This window comes from Xyrauchen texanus, chromosome 18, assembly GCF_025860055.1.
Source record: "Xyrauchen texanus isolate HMW12.3.18 chromosome 18, RBS_HiC_50CHRs, whole genome shotgun sequence".
Classification (NCBI taxonomy): domain Eukaryota; kingdom Metazoa; phylum Chordata; class Actinopteri; order Cypriniformes; family Catostomidae; genus Xyrauchen; species Xyrauchen texanus.
Window position 1 is genome coordinate 27,524,941 of NC_068293.1, and position 24,894 is coordinate 27,549,834.

The following is a 24,894-nucleotide window of genomic DNA, read 5'->3' on the forward strand; positions in this document are numbered from 1 at the left end:
TACTATTTGTTCTAAAAATGGTCATGCTCCATACTTGTAGAAATATAGCATCTTCAGCTCTCATCTCTTCCTCTATGGATCTGATTGTGGCTGAAAGAGATGAAATCTCTGTATTCATCTTCTCAATCTTCTCCTTTACCATCTTAGTCTTCTTCTTTTCTTCTTTCCTCACTTTTGTTATCCTTGCTGTCTCTTCACAGAAAATGGTGAAGTTTCTCAAACTCCTCCTTAATCTGCCTCTCTATGTTTTGGGCCTGAAACTGAAACAAAACACATTGTAGAAAAGATGGGTAAATTACTGATTTTTTATTTTATTTTCAAAAATACATAAATAATGCAATTCACACAAAACAATTACTTACATCTCTTCAATAATGAACATGTTTTCAATTACTAAGTTCAAAGGCTTAAATCACAAAATGTCATGTGGTGTCACTGTCCAGAGACAGTAATAAAATAAATAAATAAAATAAAAAAGATAAATGTTTGCATGAGTAGTGAGTAGTAATATTTCATTTTTATTTACTAAAAACAAACAAAAAAAACAGTGGAACAATTTTGTTTTAAAATATTATTAGTATTTGAAAAATATTTGTCTAACCAAATCATGTGGTGTAGCCAACATATAGGTTACTATTTTGTTGTCATGTGAAAAAACTAAAAACAAACATAAAACAGAGAGGAACCATTTAGACTTTTGTGACTTTGTGATGTTTGAAAATACATTAGATATTTAGACATTTTATGAAAAGTCACAGTTTGTTCAGGTCATATTGACAAACACTTGATATCCTTGACTTAAATGCATGACATTTGTAAAAAAAAAAAAAAAAAAATTTAATAATAATTATTATAATAGTAATATATATATATATTTCCATTAAAATGAATGATTAATGGAAAAGTGACTAATATTCCATGTGTTCTGAAGGAATCCAATGGATTTTGGGAGAGAACAGACCAAAATACTGTACCTCCTTTTTCACTGCACATCTATCTGTTGCAGATATTGGCACGTTCATGATTTCAAGCTAGATTACACTTCCTAGGACTTGATGCATGCACTAGGGACTAGGATGGGTAATCAAGCTTGAAATCATGATTGCCAATGAGACTGCTGATGTCAAGGTTTATAGTGAAAAAGTAGTTATATTTTGGTCTGTTCTCACCCAAAATCCAATGGATCACTTCAAAAGGTATGGATTAATTTGGAGTCATATGGATTACTTTATAATGCTTTTATGCCCCTTTTGGAGCTTGAAAATGTTATCACCATTCACTTGTATTGTTTGGACCTACAGACTGATGTTAATCTTCATTCAAATATTTTGCTGTTCTGTGGAAAAAAACAACATTATACAAGTTTGAGGCTACATACATTTTTGGGTGAACTACTCCTTTAAGTTGTGTATACTCTTGTATTCAGGAAAGATTTTTAATACCTTAATGGTTACACCACATGACATTTTTTAAATCAGTCATTGAATCGATTTTTGTGGAAAATTATATAAATGCATTTTTTTTTTTAATTAATAAAACCAAACTGGACACAAAGATTACATTTCTACAAACTTTCACATGTTTTAAACTAGATTTGTATAAGTTTTCTAATTTTAATCACCTCAGACAACATCATTTGTCATTGACCCAGATGAAGGCAAAAGCTAATGTACAGGCTATTTATTAATACATAGACTTGAAGCAGCAGTTTTGTACAACCTGAAATCACATTGTTTGATTCTTACATTAATAAGTTTAGCAGTTTGATTTAAGGAATTTTGAAATTCCTTAAATATTCTTAGCTTGGTCTGTAAAGGCTTTAGTTCAGTTTTGAGGTTCTCCTGGAAAAAAAATGAACATTTCAGTATTTAATTATTTTTCCAGTCCAAGCTTGTGTACATCTCAACACAAGCTAACTGACTTAAACTTAAAGCTACACTATGTAAGATTTTTTGTTAGAAATGAACAAAATTTAATTAATAATCAAATATACCAACAATCCATCTTCCAAACCATGTTTTTGCCTTACCCCGTTTCACTATGGTAAGCATATAATAATTATTAGGGCCCAAACATTGAAAGTGCAGAGGCCCTATTGTTCTTCTAAGGATTATTATTATTATTATTATTATTATTAGGGCAAAAGCACTGAAAGTTTGGAGACCCTATTGTTCTTCTACGGATTATTTAGGGCCCAAGCACTGAAAGTGCAGAGGCCCTATTGTTCTTCTTAGGATTATTATAGCACAAGCACTGAAAGTGCGGAGGCCCTATTATTCTTCTAAATATTCTTGTTTTCAAGGTTTTCCGTAATTTTGGGGTCCTTAACATGCGTGAAAACTCTTGACAGTTTGCACATACATCAGGGTCGTCGGCCATTAGTACTGGGAAAACAGAAGATGGGCATGTTCAGGGGGCTCTGTAGCCCATCCCTATTGAGCTACACTCAACAAACATTGTACAAATATAGATCTCAAGCTAGACAACTTTTGCACTGACAGTCATAAGCTCTGCCCAACAGGAAGTCAGCCATTTAGGATTGTTTTAAAAATGCATGCACTGGAATTTGTAATACTTCATGTTACAGGTATCAAATGTGGGCAACATTATGCCAAGATATTGACAATGCTAAATTGTAAACAGATTTTTGATATATCGAATGGTGTTGCCATGGCGACACAATAAATTGGGAAAAAGGAAGTGTATCATCTTCTGCGTGCATCATGTGATTTACATCAAAACATATGTTTGGCCTTACGGGCTGATTACATTGATGTGGCTATTGTGGGTTGCGGTCGTATCGCCACCAACTGACGGAAGGAAGTGTGACACTTTTAACAGACTTTGAAATATCCCTCTCATAGAACCTGACCTGAATTGCTTATTTTTTTTTTTTTTATAATGTCAAGACAGTGCAGATTTACAATTCTAAAGGGATTCTTGATATCTTAAAAAGTGTTGCCATAAGAATGCTTTAAATGTCATTATTCCTTTTTATGTATATTCACATGTTTTTGAGGTACTTTGCATGCATGAATTTCCATGACATCCATGACTTGTCCAGTGTGTGGATAATTTTCTGAAATCCCACTTTGCTAACGGTGCAGACCGTTATCTCTGTGAAGACTTGTCATATGGCGTGACACTCGCAAACACATCTGTAATTGTGCTTTGTTTGGCTTACTGGGCTTTTTAATGTAGTTTTAGTCAATGAAAACTTTTGACATTTTAGTCATATTTTAGTAACATTTAGTCATATTGATATTTTAGCCACTGAACACTGTAAACATTTTAGCCATAAGAGTATTATTGATAAGCATTTGTCAATATATATATCTATATATATATATATATATATATATATATATATTACATACACATACACATTTTACTGTTGTTGACATTTTAGTGTTATTTTTCACATAAGATTGATCTTATCATGATGATCTCATCAATGATGCTACACGTTGCAAGCTGCAGACAGCGGGGGTGAGAGACAAGCGTCTCCGTGTTATAGTGCGCATCACCCGGCAGAACTTTAAATCTCTACCGGTCTTGACGCCCGCTCAGATTGTGTTTCTTCCGCGACTGGTTGAAGCGGCTCTGACCGCACCGAGAATGACAGTTTTGGAGTTTGTTTATTTAAATGGCACGCTCCCGTATAATATGAACTTGAATTAAGGATGAAATAAAGATATATCGGCAAGCTGTGATCTGTGTTTCTATCAGACATTCGAGCTGCAGACAATGGGTTGAGAGAGGAGCGTCTCCGTGTTAGAGTGAGCGTCACCCGTCAGAAATTGATATCTCTCCCGGTCTCGACTCCCACTCAGATTGTGTCTCTTCTGCAACTGGTTGAAGCGAACTTTAATTAAGGATGAAATAAAGATATATCGCCATGCTATGATCTGTGTAATTTTTTCTGGCCACCAGTTCAGTGTCGGTCTGCTCGGCGTCCATCTTCACCTGATTTCCAGGCTGCACACCGGAAATTAACGTGACATGACTGCACGTGCCACTCCCTAAACTGAGAATGACTGGTCATCTTTTTATTAGCGGTGTAGAAAATGGGCAAACAGCTCTCAGAGAGAATGGGCTGTCAAGTCCACACATGCACTTATTTATTTAATATAATCGCAGCATGCCGTCATTTAATCATACAGGCTGACATCGCGATTGCGATATGATTAATCATGCAGCACTAGTTGCACTTAGTCAATTGAACATGTGATTACATGTTTGAAAAAACAGCCTTTTTGATGATCTGCTTTGAGTTACCAGATACTTGCGATAATAGTACCAAACTGATCAAACACAATTGAAGAGGTATATAATGATGATTTGTGAGTTTTCACTGCAAAACATTTTCATTTTAAAAAGCCACAGCAAATTCCTTGGCCTTGCGGGCTGATTACATTGATGTGGCTATTGTGGGTCACGGTCCTAGTGCCACCAACTGGTGAAAGCAAGTGTGGCACTTTTAACAGACTTTGAAATATCCCTCTTATGTTTACCTAAATTGCTCTCAAAGTTTTTTAGAATAATGTAAAGACAGAGCCGATTTACAATTCTGAAGGGATTCTGAACCAAATGCTCAGTGGCCTAAACCCATTTGTCGAATCAATCGCTCTTTTTTTTCAAAACTCTATACATAATCTCACTCACTAAAACACATTTCACAGTGATGCACTTGTGTTCCAAAATGGTAAACACAGACAGCAAAAGTTAAAAACAACTACAACACATTCTAATGATGTGAAAACATGATGCTGAGGCAGAATGAATCTCTCATTGACTTTGATTTTGCATTTAGTGTACTGTAATGTGCTTTTCATTTAGAGTGAAGTCATTTCTTTGGGGATTTGCAGTTGGACTACTGCATTTTTACAGTATGCAAGTGCTGAATATACTGACATTCAATACTGTATTTCTTGCAGTATTTACAGAATACAATACATTCACTGTACTACTGTAAGTTGTGATTACTATATGAAGTTCCTAAATCTAATAATTCAATTAACAGCCAGAGTATATAAGCAGCTGCTTAACTCTCTTCGGTCTCAGATGTTTCCAGCATTTGGAACCCACCTGCGACAGATCCATGCAATGACCTATTACTCCGCTTGAAACATTTGTCCTCCTTATTCGCCCTCCTTATCAGATAAGCTATTTTATCAAAATCATTATGTTATTCAACAGAAGCTGCCGCAGCAGCTCACTATTTGGATACATTGTGATAATGGCGGCTGCCATTTAACTGTGGTTTTCTATCCTGCCTTTCTTCCTTTTTACTCATTACTTGACGAAGCAGATCCAACCAGATTGCGTTGAGGCTCCTCCCCAAAACCGGCAACTGCTTCACCATATACCAGTGCTACCCGCTTCATATGACCGTGCACAGATCCTTTCATCTTAACTATCCCATACACTTGATTGTTTATTGTGACTCAGCTGGTAGAGCGGGTCGGCCACTAATCACAGGATTGGTGGTTCGATTCCCGGCCCACATGACTCCACATGCCGAAGTGTCCTTGGGCAAGACACTGAACCCCAAGTTGCTCCCAATGGCAGGCTAGCGCCTTGCATGGCAGCTCTGCCGCCATTGGTGTATGAATGTGTGTATGTGTCACAGTGTAAAGCACATTTAATACCGTTAAGGTTAAAAAGACGCTATATAAGTGCAAATCCTCTTAGTGGCGCTTCAGCGGTCTCTCTCTCTCTCTCTGATTTTCTGGGGGTAGTACAAAGTATCTCCTCACAAATCTATTGCAATACAGATAAATCAAACAAGCAAGATGTATTTTGTACAACAGGTGGTGTTCATACAGTACTCCTAAGGAGTGAATGGCCACAAGTGAATAATGATTGCAAGTCCATTTTCTCAAGCATTACCATTTGCAGTGCAGAGCTAAAGCTCTTATTTCTCAGATCATTTTATGCTGTTGTTCACACTGTATTTGTTAAAGCTGTATTTCCCAGGAATATCATAAGTCCTGCATTTCTGTAAGCAGTGCAGAGCTGCAGCTATGTTTATTTTTAGATAATTGTATGCTGTTGGTAACATAATTGTCTCTAAATGTCACTCCATTTATTTTCTCTTCTCTAGATTTATGTCCCTGAAACATCGACCGCATGCTTTCCCCTCAAATAAGCATTAGCAGTATGAAGTATTCCATCTACCAGCGCAAGTCCAGCCCACACTCCAGTGACCATGGAGATAACTTTTCACAGATTATTTCTAATTTCACAGGGTTGTGAAATGTCTTACTAGTATAAGTTTCACCTAAATATTACTATTTTTTCTTTTCTAAATCAATGACTGAAAGTGCGCCTTCTGCAGCGGTTTCACCGATATTACTTCCAGCAGGTCTCTGTGAGAGCCCATTTAAATTCATGTCACTGGATTGCACGCAGGTTTACCTCTCGCTTTCTCTATCTAGGTGTCTTTCCAAGACTTCAACATTACCTACGAGGAGCCAAAATGGCAAACATTTTAGTCATTAAAGCACAACTGAGGTGCTCCTTCCATTGGCTCAAACATCCCCCATTGGCTCAAACATCCCCCATTGGCTCAAACTTCCACGACACCGCAAAGCAGCACAAATGTGTTGTCCACATGCCGCAACTGCGGAAACCTTTCAGGCCGTGCCACTAAATCTCCCACCACACCACAACCATTTTTCCTGTTTCCTCTTATTAAAAGTCTAGGGGCATAGCTCATAAATATATACCCATCGCAAATTTGGAAAGGTTCTTTACTCTGCGGCACCCACCATTCCAATGCAATGTGGTCCCTCGCGTTCGGACGCAGTGTGAGCCCATGCAATTTGGCCACAGGTTCTCCTGTTTGAATCGCAGTGTGGTCCCTGATATTCGAATGCTATGCAGGCTTTCCTGTTGAATTGCATTGTGGGCTCTCCTGTTCTAATGCAGTGTGAGCCTTAGCGCATCGGTCGCAGGCTCTCCTGTTCGAATCGCAGTGTTGGTCCTCCCGTTTGATTGCAATGCAGGCTCTTCCGTCCAAAACGCAGTACGAGTTCTCCCGTTCGAGTGCATTGGTGGTTCCACTGCATCTTAAGAGCCTTTAGCATTTTCTGTTAGAATTTGCAATGGCATTTATTTTGCTCAAGGTTAAAATGAGCCCAAAATATAATAAAAAGAGCTGGATATAACTTCCAAAATAACCTTGTGCTTTCCTTACAGGCATGTGTCAATGTAATAAAGTCATGTGTGCCCCACTTGATTCTGCCGCAGCAGCTCCTGCCTATGGTTGATACAACCACAGCAATACCTCTTTCACGTTTGATACTGCCACAGTAGTGCCTTGACATGACAAACTTAATAAAGTTGTTTTCATAACTAAGCTTTTTCTCCCCTTACAGGTGTGTATAAATTTACGTATTTCTAACAAACAATTTGCTTCCCCTAGAGGCGAGTACAAACATAATTGCCATGTTTTTTTTCTAACAAACTATTGCTTCCCTTACAAGGGTTTTTATGTAATAAAGTAATTTGTGCCCCGCCCATGCCAAATGTAATAAAGTTATGTATTCCTTACTACGCATTTGCTTCCCCTACAGGCATGTACAAACATAATTGTCATGTTTTTCCTAACTAACCTTTTGGTTCCCTTGCAGGTATGTATAAATGTAATGGTTATATTTTCTTTAGAGCTCGAGTTGAAGCTGCTTCCTCGAGCTCCTCCACTGTGGACAGCAAGCCGAATAAGTTTAACCTTAATAGATTAAAGATTATATTGTCAAATGTTAAATTAACTACTAAATGAGCAATGAGCTTTTAAAATAATGTTCTATGATTATTAATAGTTAATATATACTGTAGGTGCGTGACAGCACAGCCAGACTGCTCCTGTCTGTACCTTTAACTCAGTGATTCTCAACTGGTTTTGCTTCAGGAAACATTGGAAATCAAGTGTCGACCTGTCATAGATTAAACATAACCTGTATTTAATGTATCCTGGGTTGCATTTCCTTTTATGTTGTATAGTTTTGTTCATAGTTTTCCAGTACAAGGACATGCATCAAGTGAAATTATTTTTGTTGTTGATGTCAAAATCTACGGAAGTTTTCTCTCCCCGTTTTAAAAATTGAAGAGCATATTTACTTATATGAGCCCATTATTATCCCATTTTTTTTTTACCTAATATTACATATTTATACACATATTACACAGAAGGAAAGGCTCCTCGTTACCATGGTTAGGTCAGTGTGCTAGTCTTAAATAATAGTAATAATAATAATAATGTATTTATGAAGAATTAATACTAGCGGAAACACATCTTGAACTATAACTGCCACTGTTGATATAAAATGAGGTCTAATAGATTCTACCTTTAGATTATTTCATATGAAACTATACACATTTTGCCAAAATATACCAGTTACTTTTACTCATGTAAAGTCCTGAAACAAATTTGTAAAGGTGATGGTGTGTCATTTTTTTGGCGCATAGCACAGTTGCTCTTTTCCTCCTCAGTGCTGTTTGGCACGTCAGGGCTGCTACTGTTTGAGAGGTTAGAATTGACAATCTCCGTAACACTTTAAACTAGAAAAGTCTCTCTAGAATTGAAATTGGTCACAGTTTTGATGTCTGTGTTCCGCATTATCGAGGGAAGCCCTGTTGTTGAACGCGCGCGCCAGAGAGAAGAGGAGATCATTAGCGCGAGCTCATTACACTCGTGAAAGTGCAGATGAGAAGTCTGTAGCTGTTTGCGAGATTATCATTAAATCTGCCTCGGCAGTCCTAAATAGTCGATCACTAGGACGGCCACCAATATATCTTCAATGGGAGAAGTTACCATGGCATTGTTATTTCCCTGCTGTCCGCGACCCAGTCTGAATAGACCAGTTGAGAAACACTGCTTTAACTCACACACTCATGTCAGACCCCCTCGCCTCGCTTCTCTCTGACATCTGCTGCATGTGTGTGTGGCGCAAGTTGAAAGAGTCTGACAGACAGCCGAGAAGGAAAGGAGATGCGCATGTGAGAATCTCCGTCCGGTTGCATTTTTTTCTCAATACCGTAGATAAGCAAATGTACATGGTATGATAACAGTCAATTTTCAAACCGTGGTATACCGTGAAACCGGTATACCGCTGCAACCCTAATAGGCAATCGATGAAAAGTTAATATTTCTCCCATTCCCATATTTGTGCATTTTCTTTGGGGTTTCTGAAGGTTGAAGCATCCAGGATACACACATCAAATGACCATTTTGAACAACACACTCATACTTATACAAATCTACAACTTCTCTTGTAAACAATGACGTGCTTCCTGCCTCCTCCTCCACGTGACGCGTGACTTTACCAACAAGCTTACGTCATCCCTCTCATGGAAGTGAACATTTGTAGTTAAAAAGTATATAAGTATTGTTTTGTTTCTAAATATAATCAATCGTTTGGGTTCAGAAGAACTCTATTTGTCGACTGGAGTCGTGTGGATTATTTTGATGCACCCGAAATATGCATTTTGGACCGTCAAAAAATTTAGTACATTCACTTGCATAGTTTAAAGAAGGAGGCTTGAAATGAAATTCTAAAAATCTTAAATTCTGTTTTGATGAAGAAAGAAACTTGGATGCATCTTGGATGAGTAAATTATCAGCAAATTTAAATTTTTGGGTGAACTATTCCTTTAATAGTCCCGGGGGTAAATTTAGAACTTGAGTTGAAGCTGCTTCCTCGAGACCCTCTACGGTGGAAAACAAGCCAAATAAATTTAACCTTAATAAATTAAAGATTATATGGGCAAACGAATTTGTGAAACTTTTTAAATTTTCTTTATTTTAATGGTGTTAATTGACTGATCCTAAACATACAGTACTGATGTTTATTTAGCCATTTATTTTATTTGAATTTATTCTTTATTTTAATGGTCAGCAACTGACTGATAATAAACATACAGTACTGATCTTTATTTAGCTATTTATTGTATTTTTTTCATTCTTTGTTTTAATGGTCAGCATTTGACTGGTACTAAACAGTACACATGTTTATTTATCTATTTATTTTATTTAAATGTATTCTTTATTTTAATGGTCAGCAACTGACTGATAATAAACATACAGTACTGATGTTTATTAAGCTATTTATTGTATTTTTATTTTCATAAAAATAAAAGAATTTCTAGAATTTGCTGACAATGTATTATAATAATAATGTCAAATATTCTTTGATAAGAATATTTGTCTAAGAAAGCAGCCTTCTGAGTACCTTTGCATTGTCATAAATTAACTATATCGGCCACCATATTGGTAATCGGTTAATTTCCCCCCTCTAAAATCGGTATCAGTCAGGCTCTAGTCAGAACCCTGCTGATTATACATGTTGTAGGGATTCCAGATATGTTAAATAGTGTTGCCATGGCACTTAATATTATTCTTTTCTTTGTATATTCTAGCACTTGTCTTGCTTAATCCTTGTATTCTCTTTGTTTATGTTTTACTTTAAAGGTTTCGGGGGTCAAATTTGTCCCCACACACTAACAGTGCGATTGTACCGAAATTAGGATTTTTTTTAAACAAATATTATATCACTTTCTTCAAATATTTAAAAACTCTAAATTTGTGCTGGCTTTTCTTTGTTGTTGTTGCCTCTTTTATCTAAAAATTACTAAACTATACAATTCATTTGTATATAAAAATAAGAAATGTATGTTACAAATTATGTTAAATTCACTTCAGTGAACATCTATCTTACTCCATTAAATATATGGAGATTATGTTACGTGTTAGGGGCGGATTGCTGCCATCTCCTGGTAAAAAAAAAACTTTTTAAGTAAAATTAAGTGGAATTATGTCTGGTTGTGGCAAACTGATTATTATTATTATATTTTATTTTATTATTTTACCTTAACTCTTACCTAAATAATGCATTTGGATGTACATTTAGTTGTATATTTATATGTTTTAATAATATATTTATATATTTTTAGTTATGTATATTTAGTATATAGTTCTAACCAAGCCGGACAACTTTTATAATAATAGTCATTAGCTTCGCCCAACAGGAAGCTGGCCATTTTGGATTTTCTGAAAATCGCAAGGCCTGATCATTTAAATACTCTTACTAGAGGATTCATGTGACAAGCACCAAATTTGTGCAACATCATGCCAACACATTTTAGATGCTAAAATGTGAACAGATTTTTTATATTTTTAACAGTACATGTATTGCTATAAATGCGAAACAGGAAGTTCCTTATATCTTCTGTGTGCATTGTATAATTTTGATGAAAAATCAGCTGTATGCTTGGTAATAGTAGTTGATCATATTTATGTGGCTATTATGGGCCATGGTCATAGTGCCACCAACTGGCAGCATGAAGTATGGCACTTTAAACAGACTTTGAAATAGCCCTCTTATGTTTAAATGAATTGCTTCAAAATTCTTTAGAATAATGTCAAGACACTGCTTATGTAAATTTGTAAAGAGATACAATTCATTTCTTCCTATATTTTGGTGTTTTTGAGGCACTTGGCATGCTTAAAATTTCATGAAATTTTGCACACACAACGGAGTCGTTGGCCATTAGGTCTGGGAAAAAGTTCACACATGGGTGTGTGCCCTGTAGCGCCCCTTTTTAATATTGTGTGTAAGATGGCCCCAACAAATTAGATTTTTTGAATACTGCAATCTCTGAACTTTTAAATACTCCTCCTAGGTGATTCAAAGAGACTGTCAACACATTTAGGCAACATTATGCCAAGACATTTAAAATGCTAAACAGCAAATAGATTTTGAAAAATGGGAAACAGGAAGTGTCTAATTTCTTCAATGTATGATTTAGATCAAAATTGAGATGTATGTTAAGTCTTGAGGGCTAATCACATGGAGTTGACTATTTTGGGTCACGGTCATAGTGCCACCACCTGGCAGCAGGAAGTGTGGTTCTTACAACAGACTTTAAAATAGTCCTATTATATTTACTAAAATTTCTTCAAATGGTTTATATAATGTCAAATGCATTGTTTTCCAAAAGCCACCATGTGGAAATGGATCAGTTGTGCTTGGGCCCGTCATCACTGCTTGCAGGTATATTTTATGTTTTAAAGCTGTCTGGAAGGATTTGGCGAGAAATTGCATACGTCTTCTGTCAGTCATCCATGTGTGCTTATGTCATGTCTGTAAATAAAGAAAAGAAGGTCCGGAGGTACTACAGCGCATGTATGTGTGTGGTGATTGGTGTGGTAGAAATCTGAAGTTGAAAGCTTGTAGCCACAACAAATTAGTAACATTGACCATGGATCGTTCAAAAAGGGCTGCCATATGGGAATGGCCAAGAGCCGTCTGTCAACACATGAATGTAAACTGACAGATATGGTCCAGAGTCTTTTCCAAACAGCTTTCAGATTATCTGATTTACCATAAACATTGGGCAATATTTTAGATGATATAAAAATTCCTGACATTGTTCTCCCACAAGTTACTTGCAGTTCTATGCTTAATCCGCTAGAGGGCAAAAAGTAATATGGTGTAGCTTTAAATGGACAGATTACCAAAAAAAAAAAATTAAATTCTCTCATTATTTTCCCACCCAAAAGGACTTAAATGTTGATTTGTTTCTCACCCACACCTACTGATGGTAAAATGAAGCTTTCTGAAGCAATGAGAGCTTTAAATACAAATGTATTGATTGAAACTGTACATGGTTCAGTGAACTGACATCTGGTGAACAACAACAACAACAACAAAAAAAGCACACCCAGTAAACCTTTGTGGTTGATGGTGTTATTTGGTTTTGAAGCATTACTGTTTTATATCAGTGCTACTGTATGCCGTTTTCGTGTTTTGTTCATTTAAGTATTTATAAATAGGTCCTACCCTGTAGCCTACTCCAAGGCTCAAGCATGGGCTTCATTTTTTTGTTTAATACAAACAAGTTACTGTTATGTTCAAAAATAAAAAAATCCACCATATGAGTAAATTATTCTTCTTTCGGCTGCTCCCATTGAAGGTCGTCACAGCGGACCATCCATGACCTGCATGTTTGACTTGGCACAGGTTTTATGCCAGATGCCTTACACCTCCCCCAGTGGCTGGGGGACACTCACTCACCCCTACGGGGCAATTTAGAGTCTTAATTAATCCAGACGAGTAATGCAAGTAGTAGTTTTTCTCTCTACAGAACATACACTGTTTACTCTCTATCAAGGGACTTCGAAAAAGTTTGTATTGTCAGATACATTTGCTGTTGTTGTGTCTCCGGTGACGGTAACGATGTGGATGCTGTATTGTTATCATTACACTTGGATGTCGATCAGTTCTCATCTTCTATTCACTTCTAAAGTAGTAGACGTTGGTGTCGCACACCGTTTTCCTCTGGTCTTCATCCACATATCGGTAATGAGCAATTTTATTCTTTGTGTCCTTAGATACGCGACCGTATCTCAATAAAATAGTTTTGCATGAGCCGCAGACTGCCAGTGTCGTGGTGTCCTGAAGTTTGCCAGCAAACTCCTCTTAACACAACCGTGTAATCCACTTTGCTTGTAAGCTTATGTCCGTGAAATAGTCTGTATTTATTACATCTTGATGGATTGAAACCCAGATCACAAAGTCTACACGCATTTGCTGCTGTCATTGGAGTTACATGTACAACGCTTGGCTGAACATACTGTGCCAAGAGTGGTGTGTGGTGGTGCATTACCGCCGCCTATCAGTACACAAACCGTTTTCTATGAGACACAACCTCGGCTTCCACAAGGGGGCACTGCAAGGTTAGAAAATAGACATTTTTCTTTTTTGGTCTCAAATATATATATATATATATGTGTGTGTGGCAATCCCTACTGTTGCTTCAGCTGTATAATGAGTAATGACACAAATAATCTTTAATAGATATTGACTTAAATATCTGAAAAATATCATATGAAAAGACAAAAATACAAGAAAGGTGTAGGCTACTTACCTTCTTTCAAGAGGGCACGAATTACAATCCCATGAAGCATTGTGAATGACATATTTGAATTTAAAATGGTGAATTGACAAAATATATTGACATGTTATTGCAAAATGATAAATGGTGTGCACTTATATAGTGCCTCTTTTAACCTTAGAGGTTACCAAAGCGCTTTACACTGTGTCCCATTCACACACACATGCAAGTAAATAAGTAGTTTCTAGTTTGAGAGTGAAAGGAGACCAACTCGATTGCATCATTCACAGTGCATTATGGAAGTGGGCTGTGGCTATTGGGATTGTTTGGTGGGCTTTGCTGGTTGGAATTCTCTGATTGGTGGATCTTTCTCTCCTGGATCATGGATATTGTAGTTTTCCCCCCTAGGAATTGTGCTATTAAACACAGTTTAAAATAATGAAATTGAAATAATGCAGACTGATTAATCAGATGCATATACCATTGATTAACAACCCCATATAGCTCAACTTAGTTCTGTCTTTAAAGGTTTATAAGTTATCATTAAAGATTAATCTGCAATGGGAGACAATGAAAGGGATTATTTTCTTCCGGAACAATCATCCAAATAGTGACAAATGCAGTTTTTAATCCAAATTTCACCATTACCAATCAAAGAAACAAAATCACCAGTGAAACAAGGGTTTCTAAAAATAACCCTTGTGTCAGGTATGAAGGCTCTAAATAATATTTTTCATAGTTCTATCAAAAATTTTGTCATCACCTATTCACCCTTGTGCTGCTTGAAACAAATATTTTTTTCCCATACCCACAAAAATATTTTGCAGAATGTCAGTCATGTTGTGTTTTCCTGTGCAATGACACTGCATAGACATTGAGGCTGCCAGGCTCCTAAAAGTCCTTAGCTTTGAGAAACAGACCAGAATTTAAGGCCTGGAAATGTTTATTTGAGACTATTTGCCGTGACACAAAGGCCAAAGCCATATGTTGATGCCTGTGCACATGGTGCTTTTATTTTTTTGCAAAAAAAAGTCCTTTTAAATATCATAGGGGGTATACTCTTAATCTAATTAAGATTTCTTTAATTAGTCTGGTATGTATTTGATTTGGAGAAATGTTTTTATTTTGTAATACATCAGGTACCTTTTCAAACTATTACAGTGTTCCTATAACACCATGTAACACCACTGACAAAAGAGCATATCAGCTGATGGTAAATACAATAAAAAGTTAATATCCTTTAATTATTTAGCGTGACCTTGTATGATATGAGAAATATAAATTAAAGATACATTTTCAGGATTATATGCCACCGCAATTGTTGAATATCCAATCTCTCTAATTTAAAATTTTTGTGCCTCTTAAAAACATTGCTTATAGGTATTATAATCTAATGATTAAACTAGAAAAGGAAAGTTCCTCAAGGCAAAATCTGCCATTGAAAAATATTGATTTGTCAAAGCCTTAAAGGAATAGTTCACCTAAAGATTCTCTCATTATTTACTCACCCTCATGCCATCCCAGATGTGTATGACTTTCTTTTTTCTGCAGAACACAAATGAATATTTTTGACATGATATGTGTGGGTGAGAAACAGATACATATTTAATTCCTTTTTACTATAAATTTACATTCTCACAGCCCTGCTATGCAAGGTCACTAGAGTTCTTCAGTTTTTTGCCAATTCACATTTTGGGTGAACTATTAATTTAAAACTAAGATTAAAGTAGTTTTAAAAGATTCAAGTATAAAGGTTCTAGATAAATCTATAACTACATGGACAGCTCTAGGAAGAATTACAGTCAGAATTTTCAGTGGAAGTCTATTGGATCACCAGCTACCTTTAGATAATCAGTTCTGGGAAAACCATTAGTCTGATCAGGAAGAAAAGATGCTGCACACACTCTCGGGTTAGGGAAATGTCTGAGTTATTGATCATATTAAAACAAGTCTATAGACTTTATCACGCAAAGACCTGTCAAGTCATGTCAATGTCATGTTTGAAGTAATACAGAAGCCAGTGCCTATAAAATATCTGTCTTTGCTTTTTTTATTTAAAAAGGAGGTCATATACCAAGGAATCAGTTTGATGAAAGGGGTTTTGCCTATTCAACTGCAATATTTAGTATTAAATAACTTGCTCAAGATGTTAGCAACTCACCTTTTGGCTGTTACCCAGTGTGTTGCGTACAGAGAAGCCTCTCAGGCTTAATTCCAGGCCTAATATTTCCAACCAAGCAAAAGCACACAATTTCACTGACTAGTTTCTAGTGGTTTTTGACTTTACTGTACACAGTGAGAAACAATATAAAAAGAAAAATGATTGTGCCTTTAGAGAGATTCCACATTCTCTCTGTGATAGCCGTTGTTCATAATACAGTAAATATTCAAATCAGAATACACAACTAGTCTCTATGCATACTCAAGAGGTAAACATTCATACACAATTCTAATTATTTCATAAACAACTTTTTTTTTGCAACTGAATTTGTAAAAAAACAAAACAAAGAAAGACAGAAAGCAAATAATGGAATAGTTTCAATTTTGTTTTATATAGTTAGACCTCTTACTTTCAATCCTCTTGATTCTGACATTGTGATTCTAGCTTTGTGTTTTTCCCCTTTAGAGTCAGTACATGCTGCCATTAGGAAAGATACAACAAATATATAATGTTTACTTTGGGAATGTATTGAATCACATTGTATGTATTCAAGCAGAGTTTTTAAATTTTACACTCTAAACGAGAATGCAAGTATGCAGGTCTGTGTTCCTCTATGAAACATGCCAGCATGTATTGAGTTACACAGCAGCTAGAGGAGAAAAAGACAAGCATTTAACCTGTGAGTTAAGATATTAGACTGAGAGTTAAACAGATTAGAAATGTGAAAGAAGCTGAAAAGGTCTGTCGGTGGGCCAAAAGTCCTAAACTATCAATAAGTGAAAGATCGTAATCAACATAAAAACAAAACAAAACATAAAAATGCAATTGATTATTGTTTCATAACATCTCTCTTTTTTTTTTTTTTTCACAAATGAGAACAATGTAACAAACTGTAGAAAATACCCAGATTCACATATAGGAGTCCTCAGTCCCATTGTCCCAGTGACCATGTGGTATTAGGGAGAATCAGCACTCTTCAGTTATAAAAATAGATTTCTTGTCATTTAAAATCCCCTTCAGAATTTGAGAAAGGGTGCTGTTCCTTTTGCACATCGGCTGAAAGAAGAAAGCACCACTCTCTGACCACCTCTATTAACCCCTTTAAGATTGATATATTTTGCATAATTTGTGATATATTTCCTTAAAAATTTTGCAATTAAAACCATAAATACATACCTTAACATTGGACAACAGAAATAGAGACAGAACAAAAGGTAGTAGCTTTCAAGCAAAATGACATTAGTAGAATCAAACAACGACTATTTTAAGTCCATTTAAAAAAAGGCAGATAACGACAAAACAAATCTCAATCAAATGTCCATCTCTAACCTAAAAAAAGAGGTAAAAAAAGCATAGAGTGTTAAAAATAAAGACGGCATGATCAAACTGAACATGGAGACAGGAAGACAGTGGTGCTACAAATATAATGCTAACATTTACACAAGACCCTGTATACCTCTGTGTGGTGTGACTTTGTATTCTCAGTTCACGCCAACAGCCCCAGCTAGCTAAGACTGGTATGGCACTATGTAATCACTTGCTGCTGGAGCAATGCCCAAAAGAAGATTTAGTGGCTAACACATCCTCAAACCCACTTACCGCTGACAGAATTATCATTTTGCTCACAAGAACTCACTAACCTCAGTGTGTTCTGTGCTGTATGCAAGTGACATCATCTTATTTAGTCTCCTGTGAGCCAGGTCTGGAGTAACATAACCTGGCTATATCAGCCCAAACTGGGTATGTTCGCTGTCTTGCTCTTGGTATTACCAGATCACGCTGGAGATGCTTGTCTCTCTAGGCAGCAGTGGGAGCATCACGTTGTTGCCGTGGTGCTCATCCAGGCTATGTTGCCGCAGGGTCTTGTTGTTGACGGGCCGTTGCCCATTGAGGAGGGTGAGGGGCAGATTGCAGTAGGTGTGCTGCGGTGGCAGCGTGCCTCCGGCCGTGAAGGGCAGCTCGTAGTCGTAGCTGCGGTAGTACGAGTGTTTCTGGCGTGCCAGCGAATGCGAGCGGTACGAGCTCCGCAGAGATGGCCGCAGCTCGGGGTGAGCTGGAGCCATGGCGGCGGATGTCGCTGTCGCCATGGAGATGGCCGAGACGGTCTGCAGGTCGGCGAAGGGGCCGGGTTCGCTGGCGTCCAGCGTGTGGTTGGTGAGGGTTTGCTGGGGTCGGCGGTAGGGCATGGTGTAGCGGAGCTGCTTCCAGAAACGTGAGCCGGGCTTGTTGCTCTGGGGGCCGTTCCAGTGCACCACACTCAGGCATTTAATGGATTGTTTTAACTCCTCCACGTCCTGGTAGTTAATGACTCCTCGCAGATCAGCACACTCAATTAAGATCACTTTAATGTCCCCTGAAACCAGAGAGTTGCGCAGACGAGACTCCAGCTCAAATATACTCCATCCGCGGCGTAGCACGTAGCTCGGGGTCAGAACGATGATCAGACGTTTGCTCATGTCTATACAGCGGGATACATCCTCTATGTATGCTACAGAAAATGAAAGACAAAACTGTAAGATGAATATTGTGCATGATGCAACATTTTTTTTCTTTCTTAATCAGTATTTGTATTTTATCTCCATGTAAAAATATCTAAAAACAAGATAATTTACTTGGGAAGCAAGTGCTTAGAATATTCAGATATGTTTCAGAGAATATATATTGAATTTAGTTGTTTTATTACTGTTTTAAGGGAATAGTTCACCCAAAAATGAAAAGTCTCGCATCATTTACTCACCCTCATGCTATGCCAGATGTGTATGACTTTCTTTCTTCTGTTGAACACAAACAAAGATTTTTAGAGGAATATCTCAGCTCTGTAGGTCCATACAATGCAAGTGAATGGTGATCAAACCTTTGTAGCTCCAAAAATCACAAATAAAACATAAAAGTAATCCATATGACTCCAGTGTTTAAATCCATATCTTCAGAAGTGATATAATAGGTGTGGGTGAGAAAAATAACAATATTTAAGTGAAAGTGAAACTAAATAGGCACTCATGCGTCTTTCAGATGTAAAAGTGAAAGTGGAGATTTAGAGTAAAAAACGGACAGAAATTTGTTTCTCACTCACACCTATTATATCACTTCTGAAGATATGGATTTAAACACTGGAGTCTTAGACATATGGATTACTTTTATGTTTCCTTCATGGGATTTTTGGAGCTACAAAGGTCTGATCACCATTCTCTTGCATTGTGAGAACATACAGAGCTGAGATATTCTTCTAAAAATCTTTGTTTGTGTTCAGCAGAAGAAAGAAAGTCAAAATGTCCTTACCCACCTACAGTCCTGGTGCTTTTCCCTTATTAACTTTCTAGATAAGAACTCTTACGAGGAACGGAACACCCGAGGGGACTTTTCCCCTGTTGGATTCGCATTCATAAAGTACCATCATAGTGACGTCATCTAGTATCGAACGTTTTTATTCTGACGTTATTTGCTTGTGCGTTTCAATAGCAACAACAACAACAACAACACCACAGACAGAGGATGCCAGGATCGGAGCTAAACTTTGTTTGTTTAGGACTATTTAATACAAAATGTGGCTGCATCGGAAAACACAGGCAGCTGCCTTATGAGTTAATGGTTTAAACAACAGCTTTGCGATGAATGGAACACTCTGAACAGTTTAAAAGGCAGCTTACTTCATCCTACCTTCTTCCATCCTTATACAACCTCTGAAGGCAGCATTTTCCTGTTTTCAGATGCAGCGTTTGTCTTTAGGTTACAATTTAAACAGGGCGTGTACGGTGCTCTGTGCTGCAGCTGGAGTGAGAGATGAGATGAGGTGGTGAAAACGCTGTTTAACCACACAGCACTCAACATACTGAAAATGCACTATAAACATACATATCAACACAATTTCTTTTTTACATGAATTACTGTACTGTACTCACTCATTGATTTAAAAAAGACATCTTGATGCAAGTTAACCACGCAGTAACAGGCATGCAATACTTCCCTCATGTAAACTAGATTTAATGACGGTTTAGTGTATAATAAAGCTCAATTACCCACTCTTAATAAACATCTGATTATTATATCCATCATCCCAGGAAAAAGTCGATGTTGTTATCCAAAATGCACTTTATTTTCTGTATAGTCACACAGTACAGATGCGATGAAAATTAATATTGTGTCTCCCCCTGAATTCACACACACACACACACACACACACACACACACACACACACACACACACACACACACACACACACACACACACACACACACACACACACACACACACACACGTTGTGTTTCCATGTTTTATGGGGACTTTCCATAGACATAATGGTTTTTATACTGTACAAACGTTATATTATATCCCCTAAACCTAACCCAACCCCTAAACCTAACCCTCACAGAAAACATTCTGCATTTTTACCTTTTCAAAAAACATCATTTAGTATGATTTATAAGCTGTTTTCCTCATGGGGACCGACAAAATGTCCCCACAAGGTCAAACATTTCGGGTTTTACTATCCTTATGGGGACATTTGGTCCCCACAAAGTGATAAATACCGCCACACACACACACACACACACACACACACACACACACACACACACACACACACACACACATGTTGTGTTTCCATGTTTTATGGGGACTTTCCATAGACATAATGGTTTTTATACTGTACAAACTTTATATTCTATCCCCTAAACCTAACTCTACCCCTAAACCTAACCCTCACAGAAAACTTTCTGCATTTTTACCTTTTCAAAAAACATAATTTAGTATGATTTATAAGCTGTTTTCCTCATGGGGACCGACAAAATGTCCCCACAAGGTCAGAAATTTCGGGTTTTACTATCCTTATGGGGACATTTGGTCCCCACAAAGTGATAAATACACGCTCACACACACACACACACACACACACACACACACACACACACACACACACACACACACACACACACACACACACACACAAAACCATGTGTGAAACAGGTGATTCTCTTTGGATACTTTGTTATGTTTTATTTCTGTTAAGGTAATTGTAAAATTAGCACAATCCTCTGAGTAGCAGGCTAGCAGCTAGTTGTGTACTAATTGTGCTCCTCTCCTTTCTCAATGCAGGTTTTTCACCAATCACAGGCTGCAGCACCTCCCACAGTCGCACAGTCCCTATACTCCCCTAAAACGGCTTCGAGGAACTATAGCTCCTTAGGTGCGAAAGTGACGAAAAGCACTAGTCCCGGGGAAAGTACCTAAAACCACCATTAGTACCGCCAGTGAAAGGCCCTGTAGACATGGGATGGCATGAGGGAGTAAATGATGAGAGAATTTTCATTTTTGGGTGAACAATCCCTTAAAGCATACATCTAATAAAATATTGTGAAGTTTATGTTTAAAACAAGACAAATGAAGCTAATATGGTTAGAACAATATTCAAGATAATTCAAGACATATTATCTCAAAACAATTGTTTTTATCTTACACTATTTTGATTCTTAAGCAAATTTATTTTATTTTAATGATGTGTATATTTATTAACTGAGAAACAATGACAAAAATACTGATAAAGAAAATTATTATTTGCAGTGCAATGTATCTGATTATATAGGGAATGAAAATTAAAAACAAAATGGACAATACAAGACAAACTCACATTTAAGACACAACAACCACAGTCATTCATGAACAGATCAAAGACCGAATCTACATGCAGAATGAATGTATGTTGTTTGCACTGTACATGTGTGCTCAGGTGTCAGTTTTTTTACATTAAAATAAAGCTGTACCTCTAAGAAGATGTGTGTCATCCTGGAAATGTTCACTGCTCAAACCTGGACATAAACATTCAAGCTTTCAGACAAGGCACACATATAAGGCAAAGAAAACTTAACACAGGCATCACATAATAATGCAAACAAAAACATAAAACAGTGTCATGTTAACAGGTTCTGATGGCTTGCAATGACAAATAAAAAACTATTTATTTTTTAAAGCATTATGATACTATTAGCCAGCATTTGCGAATATTGAATATAACAATTTTTCTTCTAAAGAAAGTTTTCACAATGATGTTTTAAAAATAAACTAAGCTATTTTCCAGTCAACATAAGGCGTTCTGCTTATATTAACGCTGATGAGCGAGTTTAATTAGACTTTAATTACAAATGATTTAATTACTTTGTAGTCTGTATTAGAAAGCAAGGTAAATCCAGTGCACTCCGACCATGTTTATGAGCAGAAAATGTCACACTGGATTATGAATTAAAAAGGACTTTTCATTCATTCAGAATAATGAGTGTTGTTTGTGAAATCCGTGTCTAAGCTGCTTTCTTTTGTGATAATTGTGGTTTCCAGAATATGCTCCTAAAACTTTGCAAGCAATAATCCGGATGATTATGCAAGTGAACTAGCATTTCCCGGTGAAAATGTTTTAAACATTTAATGAGAAAAACATTTACAATCACACTAACTGAGACATAACCACACACACACACACAAAACACTCATTCTGCACATACTGCTGGTAGGGATTAGATCTCGGTCTGGGATGAAGAGTTTGTAGCCGTAGTGTTTCTCCAGGACATCCGGGAGGATCTCAAGAGCAAAGCGCTCCTCCTCCTGTAATTCCTGACCCCACTGATCCAGCTCTACCTTACTGTAGGACAGGTATGCATCATATTCTTTATTATCTGAGAGAGAGGAGAAGAAAGAAATAATCTGAATATGTCATACATTACAATATTACACTAGTTTACAGGTAAAATTATCTAGCTGAAATCATAGAGAAGGTTTTGGTGACTTTGTGAGAATTATTTGTGATAGTCATGCAGACTTCAGTAACAATTAGTTGAAAATGAAAAAACAAAATTCAGTAATGTTTTGCATCGTATGCCATCATTTTCCAGCAAAACTAGTTTATTGTAAAGAAAACGTAACATGTAATGCAAAATACACATATTATTCCTGGCACATTTACAATCCATATATTGGTTAAATGGTTAAATCCATTTATTCTGAAGCGATTTGATAGGTGTGGGTGAGAAACAGATCAATATTGAAGTCCTTTTTTACTATAAATTCTCCTCCCTGCTCATTCAGTTCTCACTTTACATTCTCCATCTGTTTTTGGTGATTCACATTCTTCATGCATAGCGCCACCTAATGGGCAGGGAGGAGCGTTTATGATAAAAATTACTTGAATATTGAACTTTTTCTCACCCACACCTATCATATTGTGTCTGAACACATGGATTTAACCACTGGACTCATATACATTACTTTTATGCTCCCTTTATGTTAAAATTTTGGCATCCATTCACTTGCATTGTGAGGACCTACAGAGCTGAGAGATTTGTCTAAAAATCTTAATTTGTGTTCTGCAGAAGAAAGAAGTATAACAGCTGTCAATCAAAATGCTTCCTCTGAACACATGAAACCCAAGATAAGACTTCTTGAAAATTCGTAATAAAAACTATTTAAAATACTTTTTTTTTTTTTAAATCACATATAAGTCTTACAATTCAACACACGGCATAAAACCAGGATTTCAAAATCAATATTATGTGAAAGAAAGAAAGAAAGAAAAAAGGAAGAAAGTGAAGAGTTTTATCAATAGTATAATATACAGTTACAGTTATGATCTTCAGTAATAATCAGAAATGAATAATGTAAATGCTGCAGTGCTATATTAAGTAACTCCAGTAGGGAAAGGTGTGTGCAGTGTTTACCTCCATCTGTGTCCTCCCCTCCAAAATGATGCCTGTAGCAGAGCAGCAGCTCAATTCTGTAACACTTATATAAAGACAATAACAAGGCCAACAGCAGCAGAATCGCACCCAATCCACCAGCCAACTCCACAGTGTACATCAGCTCTACTGAGTGACAAGAGAGATACAGAACAACAAATGATTATAAAGTTCTCTAAACTGACAATGTATCCTAGAAACTGCTAAAATATTAGCATAGCATACATTTGAACTATTTAGCACCATGCAAATAATGGAATCAGATGGTAATGCCATGATACTTTGTTATATACCATGGTACTGTTGGATTACGATATTCATGTATCATTGGTTTTATGGTACTCCAAAGTACTTCTAGGAGTAAATTGGTATCACTGGTACCATTTCCAAAGCTGCTTTTTCTGTACTGTACACTATAATATAATGACTTCAATGCTGAAAAGGCCAACATATGTTGTGCTGGGATGGTGGTGTGCTGGTGTCCCCACCCTGGTTCGGTTATTAAAGGGACAGTTCACCCAAAATGTAAAATTCTCTCATCATTTACTCACCCTCATGCCATCACAGATGTGTAAGACTTTCTTTCTTCTGCTGAACACAAATGAAGATTTTTAGAAGAATATCTCAGCTCTGTAGGTTCTCTCAATGCAAGTGAATGAGTACTAACATTTTTAAACTCCCCAAAACCCATAAAGGCAGCATAAAAGTAATCCATAAGACTCAAGTGGTTAAATCTATATTTAATATTTATATTATTTTTGTGCTTAAGCTCACTATGCCAGCACCACCTAGATTTTGCTTTATTTAAAGAAAAGGCAAGTCAAAATTAAATTTAGTGGTAATCAATATTATGCCACAAATGCTGCTGATTGAGCTCAACTTGAATATACCTGGAATTTCCTCTAAGTCATTTTTAACTATACATTTTCCTCCCTGCCCAGTATGTGACGATATGCACGAAGAATGCAAATCATCAAAAACAAAAGTAGAATGTAAAAGTGGAGATTGATGGTCAAAAATGACTTGTTGATCTGTTTCTCAACCACACCTATAGTATTGCTTCTGAAGTCATACAGTATGTTTAACCACTGGAGTCGTATGGATAACATTTATGCTGC

At 36.7% G+C, this 24,894-nt stretch overlaps 1 protein-coding gene across 1 annotated transcript in view; it reads right to left on the reverse strand.

Moving 5' to 3' along the window:
• Window positions 1–15,948: 15,948 nt before the first annotated feature.
• The window catches only part of LOC127659032 (interleukin-1 receptor accessory protein-like 1-A), a 137,373-nt gene continuing 128,427 nt past the window's right edge, over window positions 15,949–24,894 (reverse strand). The window contains 3 exon segments of the mRNA XM_052148654.1: window positions 15,949–18,548; window positions 22,550–22,720; window positions 23,759–23,902. Coding sequence (XP_052004614.1) covers window positions 17,827–18,548; window positions 22,550–22,720; window positions 23,759–23,902 — 1,037 coding nt within the window. The 3' untranslated portion in view covers window positions 15,949–17,826.